The sequence below is a fragment of the Penaeus vannamei genome, chromosome 14, assembly GCF_042767895.1.
Source record: "Penaeus vannamei isolate JL-2024 chromosome 14, ASM4276789v1, whole genome shotgun sequence".
NCBI lineage: Eukaryota > Metazoa > Arthropoda > Malacostraca > Decapoda > Penaeidae > Penaeus > Penaeus vannamei.
Genome location: NC_091562.1, coordinates 35,977,069 through 35,988,476, shown reverse-complemented (window position 1 = coordinate 35,988,476; position 11,408 = coordinate 35,977,069). Strand labels below are relative to the sequence as shown.

Sequence of the window (11,408 nt, the reverse complement as noted above, 5' to 3'; positions counted from 1 at the left end):
TTAAGGTTAGTTTTGCTGCAGAATATCTCATATGTGAGAAAATTACGTGTTCTATTTTTTCGTATAGTTTACTTTCTATATTCTTAAATATCCGCTCTTATCAGATCTCAAGCCAAGGAAGTGGGTCAACAAACGGTACCTGTATCAAAATTACTTATATGATTCTGCCATACAGCTTTATTCGCCTAGTCATCCACCTTCCCTCCCTATGTGCTCTCCTCATTTTTCTGTTCCCCTCTGGCACCCTCCTTCTCTCTCACTCCAACGTTCTCTTTTCCTCAATAACTCCATCTTCCTGTCTTCCGGCTATTCTTCCCTCCCTCCCCTCCCTCTTTCCCACACAGCTTCATTACTCCCCTCCTCCTCGCTCCCTTCTTCCAACCTTCCCTCCCTCTCAGTCGCCCACCCCTCCCTCCCTTTCTCCCTCCCCCTTGACACCCCGAGGCAGGGCAGGTAAGCCAGTCAGCAGCGGTGTTGTGGCTCTCAAACAACACGGTAGTAGCGACTGAGACACAGTGGGGAGGAGTGAATAAGACTGCGAAGTTAACCTGAATTTGATTTTTCGGGGCTATTCACCTATTTTGATTTGGTATGTAAGGATTGTTTGGTTGTTTTTTATATAATATGTCTGAATTTGTGCTTGTTTTTTTATTTTTAGATATGTGGTTGATGATTTGTATGTATTTAATCTATAAGGTATCAATTGTATTGTTTCTCCTCGTTTTTATTTATCTATAAATTGCGCATGTATTGATTTCGTCAATACGATTATTCACAGGTTTCATTAAAGCAGGAAGATACGCCATGACAACAGCCAAAGTAGAGTATATGGCCTTGAGGAAGCTGGTGCCAAACCTGTCTGTTCACCATTCAACCACCTTACGTTTGCCTGCGTCTCTTCTCTCTGTTGCCCGTAATATTTCGTCTCTTTCTCTGTCTGTCTGTCTCTGTCTTTGTCAGTCTTTCTGTCTGCTTGTCTGTAATTTTGCTTGTCTGTCTACGTAGGAGTTGTTTTATCTGTCTCTTTCTGTATGACATTGTTTGTCTATTTACACATGGATCTAAATCCTTCTGTCTGTCTGTCTCTCTTTCTCTCTCTCGCATTCGCTTTCCCTCTCTATTTTTTTATTTGTTTCTCTATCCTTTCTGTTTTTCTCTCCCATGCATTTCTTTCCTTCTCCTTCCCTCCCTTTGCATGATTTTTATAACATAATGGAATCGCACTTACCGGTCGCCAAGTCCTGAAGGATGCTCTCTCCTTGAATGGATGAATGTCCTTGCGGTTTCTGTCCGAGATACTCTTGCGTAATCTTTCTTTCTCTCTTTCTTTCTCTTTCTCTTTCTCTCTTTCTCTCTTACTCTCACTCTCTCTCTCTCTCTCTCTCTCTCTCTCTCTCTCTCTCTCTCTCTCTCTCTCTCTCTCTCTCTCTCTCTCTCTCTCTCTCTCTCTCTCTCTCTCTCTCTCTCTCTCTCTCTCTCTCTCTCTCTCTCTTTCTCTCTCTCTCTCTCTCTCTCTCTCTCTCTCTCTCTCTCTCTCTCTCTCTCTCTCTCTCTCTCTCTCTCTCTCTCTCTCTCTCTCTCTCTCTCTCTCTCTCTCTCTCTCTCTCTCTCTCTCTCTCTCTCTCTCTCTCTCTCTCTCTCTCTCTCTCTCTCTCTCTCTCTCTCTCTCTCTCTCTCTCTCTCTCTCTCTCTCTCTCTCTCTCCTCTCTCTCTCTCTCTCTCTCTCTCTCTCTCTCTCTCTCTCTCTCTCTCTCTCTCTCTCTCTCTCTCTCTCTCTCTCTCTATCTATCTATCTATCTATATATATATATATATATATATATATATATATATATATATCTCTTCTTCTATCATATTATTATTATTATTATTATTTTCATTATAATTGTTATTGCTATTAGTATTAGTATTATCATTATCATTATTATCATTATCATTATCATTTTTGTTATTATTATTATTATTATTATTATTATTATTATTATTATTATTATTATTATTAATATTATTATTATTATCATTCTCCTTCTTTTCCTCCTCATCCTCCTTTTCCCTCCATTTCTGTTTTCATATCATTCATCTGTCTCTTTATCCATCGTACTGTATAACCTTTCAATATCCAGGCGATGTGATCAGCCGGAGAATTGACTAATGTTTAATTGTTGTTTTTTAATGATTCTCTACAGAGTATAGACAATGGCGTCAGCTGGAGACCGTGCTATTCTGAATTCGATCTTCAACCCTCTATTACCTGTTGGCGAGTGTGTGTATGAAGAGGATATCCCAAAGGAATTAAAAGGTACATCTCTATGTTTTTGTATTGTATATTGGGATTTACTGTCGTCACCTTGCCATGCACGTCTTTCTCTTATGTTTTACGTTCTATCATCGTGTTAATTCCGTTTGCCTTACGTCGTTTTTATATTCTCGGTATTTTTCGTTCTTGCTTTTTTCTCTCCGTATTATTTTGTTTGACTCCTCCTTCCTCTCTTATTTCTGCTTCGTCTCCCTCTTTGCTCGTCCAATTCACGTAATAATTGGGATATTACATCATGTATTTAACCATCAAACATTTAAAGGTTAAAATAACCCGAATATACTGTTACATTCATGCACTGAATGGTTCCGAATGGCCTCGCACGTGGGAAGGGAAAATGTTATAGAGTATACGTTAAACTTGAGGCAGTGCCAATGTTTGATATGATGTGTTGGCACGGTGATGTTTTGGGTTATGGGTTAGGAGTTACGTGGGGTAGGGGGGTTGCGTGTGAACTGGGCGCGTGCCAAAGACAATGAAGCATTCATTATTGCTACAGAAATTTGTCTTACTTATATAGTTATAAAAAATGGGGTTGCTTGCTCATATATTAGGAAAAAATCCGTTGATGTATTTGGAATTTAAGACGCTGCAGTAATGTTCCTTTAACTGGGATCCATTTCCCATGAGATTTTACGGCTTGGTTTAGTGTGCAAATACGTCTGGTAAAGTTTGTGTCTCTTCGAAAATTTCGTCATTTTTGTCACTTTGTGTAGGGGTTATATCCGGCAAATATGATGACCTTCATACTGAAAACTATCAACCCACTCCTAAACACTTAAGAGTAATTAACTAGGGTGTTCTAGTGAAAAATCATTTTCCCATTTCCAGATACTGATGATGAATCGCCAGACTGCGCAGAAGCCAAAGAGCAGGAAATTTTGGGAGTGAAGGCAGCAGAAGCCGGAGACGTAGAAGGCGCTCTTGTCCATTTCAACAGAGCCATCAAGATAACCCCCTCCAGGCCGTCTGGGTACAACAACCGAGCCCAAGCTTTGAGGCTGCAGGGCAAAGTTGAAGGTCAGAAAAATTAGTGCAGTTAGATATGTAGCCCCTTCTCTCTCTTCCTTTCTGGCTGTGTTTTCTTAATGTCTATCTGTCTCTGGCACTCTGTCTGCTTCTGACTGTCTCTTTGTTCCGTCCCTCTCCCTGAAACCTGTAGGTGAATACACTTACCCAAGAGTGTTACTTTGGGATGTTTTTTAATGAAATTTATCAATAAATATACTTTCGTTTACCATCCTCTTGTATTACGTTATTGATAATAGTTTGTTTCCAATTGTCATGTTATTGTAACAGTTATAAGTTTACTGTTTAGTTCCTATGTTCCACCAAGGACAGCTAGTTTCAATCATAGTGGCATAATTTGTTTTTATCTTACTTTGATACTTGCAAAAGATGCCCATGTACAGCATTTAACATTTACTGTTCTAAATCAACAGAGGCAATGGCAGATCTCAACACAGCAATAGATCTCTCCAAAGGTAAAGGACGAGCTGCCTGCCAAGCATTTACACAAAGGGCCATGATTCATCGCCTGCAGGGGAATGATGATCTGGCAAGAGAAGATTTCCAGGCAGCTAGCAATCTCGGCTCGGAATTTGCCAAAGCACAGGTAAGTAATTCTAGTGTCAATAGGTACATTTACTGCATGCAGTTTCTTTTCCAGCTATATTGGTCCTTACCGTTGATTCAACTTCAACTATTTTAATTGTGCCAGTGACAGTGCCTTGCTATTCATTTGCAGGAGTTTATTCACACTTACAGAAAATTTAAAGTCCCAAGTCATAAAGTGCTTGTGGCAAGTTGGTGAGCAAGTGTATAACTACTGAAGAAACCTCTATGGCATGAACGTTTCTGCAGTGTTGAATGGCTCTCATAAATGTAATTATCCTTTCTAGTTATTTATGTGCAATTATTTTCTATTGAGGAATTATAAATTGGTATATTTATTCTTTACAGCTCGTGCAAATGAATCCATATGCGGCTCTGTGCAATAAAATGTTGCACGATGTATTTAGCAAACTCCAGCGTGGCGAGTGTGCAGGTGTCTGATATCTGTTAATCAGGTTTAATTAAGTTTCATCACTTCAAGAAAGGGAAGAAAATTAGCAACTTCATCATAATGCCAGTAAGTTATCCACAATAACTATTTGCTGTGGCTTTAGTTGTTAATTTCAACAAGGGTAAGAAATCTGAAATAAGTCTTATATTACATTTGTAGTTTCTTAGCATTCAAGTTCTGTTTGGGCTTACCAAAACACCTATTGCGTATTTACTCTAACATTGTTTGTCCTTTCATTATGTTTACATTTAATATTTTAATTAAAAAAAAAGGCTAGGATATTTTGTAGGCAAATATAAGAACTTTTTTCTACTTATGGGATAAATTTCAAGAAAATGGAGCCAGTACACTGTGTAATCCAATTGATTCTCAGTTGATTCAGGATGCATTATGTTTACAATTTGTCATGGAATCATTCAACATTTAAAATTGTATTTCTTCCAACATATATTTGCAAGATCACATACAAATATCTCTCCAGAGAATAAATCCTAGTTAATAAAATTAAAGATACCTGATCTTCTGAAATAATGTTATTAATTATAAACAGGTAGTAGTAGTATGTGTAAAATACTGCTTAGCTTTGTATAAATCACTGCTATAAATATATTTTATGTATAAAATTATTTTCCAAAATAATTATCTGTTAGTTCAAAAGCACATATAGTCCATATTTCTGTATAACGTAAATAATGTTGACTATATGATTGTATTTTTTTCCTCATAATTTTGGTGGATGGCCACTTTATTAAAGAGGAGAGGAGAGGAGAGAAAAAAGAAAATGTTATGGACTACTGCTGCTACCATCTCTATAATCCATACAATCTGGTGTATAATATAGATAATAAAAAGAGACAACTGCAATTCTCATATTTTAATAATTACAAAATAATACCCATCCTACTTCTTGGTACAGAATGATAAAGTGAGTGAGGTTAAGATCTCAGCACTTCCAACTCCAACATCATCTGAATGCCCTGTATCACAGCAGAACTTTGATGCAAACCATGATATGCAAATTACCTTGAGGATACTGAACTACAAAGTAACTTACCAATAATCTAAAAAAAAAATTGATATCTCTTTTTTTCTATATCTAAACCAGGGCTTTATTTAGACTTTTTCACTACAAAACTTTGTTTACTTTTCTTTATATCTCTACTGCTTCTCAAGGCATACTCTGATACAAATGAAGACAATATTACAAAGTTCTTTACAAAGAGTAACTGGTGTTCACAAACGCAACAGGCAAATTATAGAAAAGGTGCCAAAGTGAGATTCTGTATACAAAACCCACAAGAGGATAAATACTTCCGATTAATATAAGGGAAACGAAATGAGAAGAAGAAAAATAAAGATATCATTTGAATAATTTTTGTGCAAACTGCATCTTTATTACCTTTCAAATATGAACGTCCATTAACAACAAAGAGTCACGTAACATTCAATAAGTTAACAAAAGTTCTTGGTTACATGAAAATCTGCCCAAAATGAACCACAGGATTTTGGAAAGGACTGGAAGCCTGATGAAGTTCTATGCACTGTATATGTACCAGAAAGAAAGCTTAGAAAATAACATATAAGAATAATGCTAAATTATCAAACTGGTATATAAAATAGTATTTTAAGTCTCTGACAAAATCTCTTACCAACAATCTTTTCATCACCACAGAAGTACATTTGCACAGGACTAAATTTTGAGATGCTAAGAAGCTCTATCCATCAGAGAGCTAATCTTCAGATGAACTACAAATGTATTTAAAAATAAGTTGAAATACTTCTGCCCTTATGCACCTCTAAGGTAACAAAGAGATTCACTCAAATAGATATATATTATTGGTAAACAATGCCTCCCCATGATAAATCCTTCATATATTATTTTGAAAATTAAATAAATTTATAAATCTTGCTAGATTTTTATAACTAACCATACTGAACATCAACAAACATTCAGTTTATTATGTCAAATTTTAATCATCAACCTCAGGACACACTGAATACCTTGTATAATATCTCATGTATAACACATGCCACTAACCAACCTTTACTTTATCGCTTTCCCCACTGATTATTTCAGGAATATAATGTAAGTAGAGTAACTTTATGAACAACTGCTGTCTTCTGCTAAAACATCTTTTTCATCCTCTTCTCCTTCCTCTGAATTAATATCCTTTTTAGATTCCGCCTTTTCATCACCAGTTTCATGCGCACCATCTACATCTTCTTTTTCAATTATTTCAAATGCTTGCGAATTTGAATTTTCTGAATCTGTTTCACTTCCTGCAGTCTGGTCCTCACTATGAACCCTGGAAAGAGGAATAATTATCTTAAAAATGGCATCATAAAGCTTCTGGAATTCTTAGATACTATGCACCTGAAAATACAGATTTAAGTCCACGCATTCTGAAAAACACAATAAACAAAAATGCCCAACATATTGGTGGTCTATATGAGTTGCAGTCAAAGCATTGTGGTTTTATGTTCTATGAAAATTGAATGAAATTTCTGTATGTCCATTAAGAACCATACAAGAGTTCATACCAAATCAAATATAATTATTTTCTCAACTCAAATGAAGAGTTTCAATTAAACCACTAATTACAGATTTTACATTTCAGGTAAATACTAAAATGGGAAAATAAACACAAACTTCTGCAAACCAAAACAGAACATATTACACTCTCTCATGAGGGATCTCACCTGTCCACGTCTGTCTCTGGTTTATCTGTCTCGGCAGCCGTGTCTGGACTATCCAATCCATTATCACCATCAGATTTTTTACCAGAATCATCTTGTTCCTGATCATCCTCTTCTTTGTTCATTTTCTTCTTTTTCTTCTTCTTTTCATAACCTTCCCCACGGTACTCGTACTGTAAATGCAAGGGAAACAAAATAGTGCACAGTGCGGTGTGAAGTGTACTGTGTATTTGGTTAGTGCTATGAACATTGTGTTGAAAAGAAAGGAAATGGGACTTTCAACAGAATAGCAAGTGAAATGGATTTTGATGATCTAATATAGATGTATTAAATAATGGATCAAAACCATTAAGAGAGTTAGAATAAATTCTTTTAAGTATTGGGGAGCTAAAAAATACTTGTTTTAGTTGAAAAGTAAGAATTCCTAAAAATGAAATACGGGAAAGAGATTTGATTCAAGTCACGGAAAAAACATTATTTCACTGATGTTATACAATATGACAAACGAGAAAGTAAACAAACAGAATAGCCACAAATACAAAATTGAATAAACAAACAGAAAAATAAATAGAAAAGCAGAGGTGTAGATCACATCCATTTTTGATTCACATTAAAACAGAATTCTAAAACTCTACCATTTGCAACAGTACACTCTAAACAAAAACCTAGGCACTACTACACTCAACCCTAAACATCAAGCTCCTAAAGAAAAAAATATAACTTACATGGTACAGAGGCCAGAATGAGGCAAAGAACCCAACATCCTCGGTAAGGTTGGGAAGGAGCCAGAGGTGGTGGTAGCCCATGCTTAGGACCCAGATAATCACAAAGACTATGAACCGGACGACAGCCAAAGCCAAGATCACACCCAAGAATCCAGCCGCTGCCACGCTCAGGTAGTATACACATTTTCTGTGGGGCAAAGAATAAAGGATGAAGTCAAGCACCTCTTAAAAATAATTTTCATAGCTACTGTCCTCAAACTATGGATTTACATACAGATAAGAATTAAAGTTTTAGCAATGTAATATTTTAAATTCTGTTACTATAAACATTACAAACAAAATAAATAAATATATCAAAACAAATGACTCATCTGGAACAGCCATGATGGTAAATAGAGCAAGTCTAGTTTGTATAGCAGGGGAGTGATTTACAACACTAATTATAAATAGTAAGAAAATTTCAAATAAACACCCCACAAAAAAGAGAAAAAGGTACAATAAGAAGAAATAATAAATACTTTTAGTTAAACAAGATTATATATATAGATGAAAGTCAGAGACACTATTAACAAGATGGAAACCTTGGAAACTTTTTAATAAAAGCATATGCATTGGAAACGTTTAAGAGATTTACTTACAAAGCAATATATATAAAGACCTTCGTTAATGATGGCCAATATTCAAAAAGAGAAAGTGAGAGAATGAAGAAAAGATGAAGATAATGATCTAAATAAAAAAAAGGACAACTTATCTTACCGAACACCTGGAGGCCACAAGGGGAAGAGGCACACAGCAATCGCACCAATAAGGATAAGCCCACCAGCAATATAATACCAAAATGGAACTGGGTCGTACATCCAAACATAAGCGTCTGTACCATCTATAAATTCCTGAAAAGAGACATAAATTTTATTATACTTTCTAACAAGATAACATATTTAGATCATGTCTGATACAGCAGCACAAATTAATAAATTATGAATTCTGCCTCTTCTCATCCTTGTATGATTAAAATGTAAACAAGATCTCAATCTCAATATCAATAGTAATGCGTATGGTACTAATGAGTATATAACATGCATATTGGAAGTCTAATCTACTATATATGTTCCTTCACATACCAATAAAGAATTTGCCGTTTTCCTCTATACTAGTTTAACTATTATTATAAATTTTAGCTGAACATTTTTTTTCTGTCTCTTACATATGCCACATCAATTATAGCTATTGTAAAAGGGGTACTACATTTTTTCTAGTCCCCTTATGCAAACCACTACACATTGTCTGTTACTTGATGACACATTCATTGAGATCAAAGTCTAGTAGAAGCAAAAAGTAGACAAAGAAATTTTGCTACTTATCCCCCTGGATCTGGGTAATTTGACCAACACCTTATGGAAAAATTTGGCTGAGGGCCCGGGTGACAGGAATATGCCATCATGAGAATTTTGGCTGAAAACTGCTGTGATAGGAATGACTCCCCACAAATGCACAAAACTCTTGGACAGTTATTGACTTAGTAGGTATTCAGAAAGAGGCTATTGCATTATTCTTATTAGTAAACAAATGTGGAATGTACCATCTGTGACCCATGGCAGGAAGCACCAGCTCCAGGGAAGACTGTTTTCATGCTCATGATCCTACTCCTGCCAATCGTGACCAGGTTGTATTACAGAAAATTTAAAATTACAAAAAAAGTTAAAAAAAAAAAAAAAAAAAAAGTTGTTATTTTTTGTTAACATTATTGCACCAAGTTATGGACTAACCAGAGAGGTGCTATGGAGTGTGTGCCATCTATTACCATCTGAGTACAGCATATCAAATGACAAATATAGACATTGGAAAATGGATAAGAAGCATAAAATGCTTATACAGAAAAAGAGATTATAACATTGGAAAGAGGAGGCAAGGACTCTTGACAATGTACACGAGTGTTTGTGTGCCCCTGGCCTGCAAGCCACACACTAGTCAGAGTCGCCACACAAGTAAGCTTAATTGCCCAGATTTTTAACTAAAGCTTCTCATGAAATTCTTTTACATGAGAAACTGTAATAACAGATATGTTAATGAATTTTCCAGTGCTAAAACTTGACGCCTTTCCAAAATCCAACACTTACTTGGTCGAGATGCATGTCAAGTTTGATCTTTTTCTTCTTCTTTTTCTTTTCCCTCTCCTTCTCATCATCCTTTTCTTCATTGTCTTCCGTTTTGCTTGCAATCTCTTCCACTTCCTTTCTGGCCTCTTCCTGTGACTCCTCTTCCTTTACTTTCTCCTCCTTTACTTTCTCCTCTTCTTTCTTCTTCACACCTTCCTTCTTCTTTTTCTCCTTCTCCTCCTTCTCCTTTTCCTTTTTCCTCTTCAAGTCTTTTGGTTTCAGGTCCTTGTCGGTGATCGGAATTTTCCGAGCCCGGTGGAAGAACTTGTGTTTTAAGAGCCTGAAATGGATACATTACAATTGTTGTTAAATCATGATAATACAAACAAAAGTATAAAATAAATTTAAAAAGTGTGGAAAATGAAATAGAGTTAGCAAATTGTTCCAAAGATTAAAAATGGTGCAATTTTAACAATACCTTATGATCATAAATTGGCTTGGTAATCAACAAACTCCTGATCCAAATATCTTTGTAACTTGCAAAATATCTATATTGTCTCTTGCAACCTCTCCTTACCTATCTGAATTAGACATGCTTTAATCAATGGAGTAAAGCTTTACAAAATAAGGGGCACCTTACTTGTTGCAGTATTCCACGACAGACTCCCGATCTGTAAAGAGGATATCCTTGCCAGAGGCCCATGGTGAATCAAGGAGGATATCAACGGCCTTATTTGCTGGAAAAAAAGGTCAATTATATCCCAAACTTCTAATAACTTGAGTAAAAGATTTCTCTGACTGGAGTCCAGAATAGGCAGCACAAAAAATCAGACTACATGTTATTGAAAGATGTTTATAGAAGATATTCTCAAGAACCAATATATGGTACAGCCATGTTATTTCTTTAAGATGCTGTTTACAATCTTATAATTCACATTAATTATCAAGTAATGAAAAACTGATTTTTCAAAAAATTAAACCACCTAAAAACAACCTCACCACCACTTCCTCACCCTAACACCTCCCATAAGATTGTCACAACCTATTGCATAAAAATGAGGAGAAACCCATATGGGATACAAACATCACATCCATCATTGTTTTATTTACATTACAATAGTCCCCACATGATACAACCACTTCCTTCACCCTGATGAGAGATTAACTTACCATAGAAGTAGTTCACTTGATGATTCAGGAACTTTGTCCTCTTGACAGGACAATGTTTCTTCAGGTAAGTTGCAATAGCATATTCCTGTTTTTCTGGCTTTTCCTCTACAGGAAGAGGAATATCCTGAAATGATACAGGCAAAAATGAAAGATGTCTTTTGTGGTAAAGATCGAACTAGCAAAAAAAATCCTTTAAATAATGCATATACTTCCTGTCCTCCCTTTTAGTAGTTCCTACCAACCTCTCACACTTATGAACATTATCATTTGGCAAGCTGTTCTGCTAGAAGGTGGCTGAATCTTCATGTGTTAATGTATTGATATTCAAGAGTGTCTTT

At 35.7% G+C, this 11,408-nt stretch overlaps 2 protein-coding genes across 5 annotated transcripts in view; one reads left to right on the top strand and one right to left on the bottom strand.

Annotated features, from left to right (window-relative positions):
• Positions 1–432: 432 nt before the first annotated feature.
• LOC113815002 (tetratricopeptide repeat protein 36 homolog) lies at positions 433–5,246 on the top strand. The gene is made up of 5 exons (XM_027367087.2): positions 433–589; positions 2,187–2,299; positions 3,149–3,337; positions 3,760–3,932; positions 4,280–5,246. The coding sequence occupies exons 2-5, from the start codon at positions 2,197–2,199 to the stop codon at positions 4,370–4,372; spliced, it is 558 nt and encodes a 185-aa protein (XP_027222888.1). The 5' UTR covers positions 433–589; positions 2,187–2,196; the 3' UTR covers positions 4,373–5,246.
• The window catches only part of Trp1 (translocation protein 1), a 19,742-nt gene continuing 13,575 nt past the window's right edge, over positions 5,242–11,408 (bottom strand). For all 4 annotated transcript variants that reach the window (XM_027367082.2, XM_070130062.1, XM_027367083.2 and 1 more), the window contains 7 exons: positions 11,071–11,194; positions 10,541–10,637; positions 9,922–10,240; positions 8,561–8,694; positions 7,805–7,991; positions 7,083–7,252; positions 5,242–6,688 (listed from right to left, as the gene is read on the bottom strand). In XM_027367082.2, the coding sequence (XP_027222883.2) occupies positions 6,484–6,688; positions 7,083–7,252; positions 7,805–7,991; positions 8,561–8,694; positions 9,922–10,240; positions 10,541–10,637; positions 11,071–11,194 (1,236 nt within the window). In that variant the 3' untranslated portion in view covers positions 5,242–6,483. The remainder of the gene's footprint in view (positions 6,689–7,082; positions 7,253–7,804; positions 7,992–8,560; positions 8,695–9,921; positions 10,241–10,540; positions 10,638–11,070; positions 11,195–11,408) is intronic.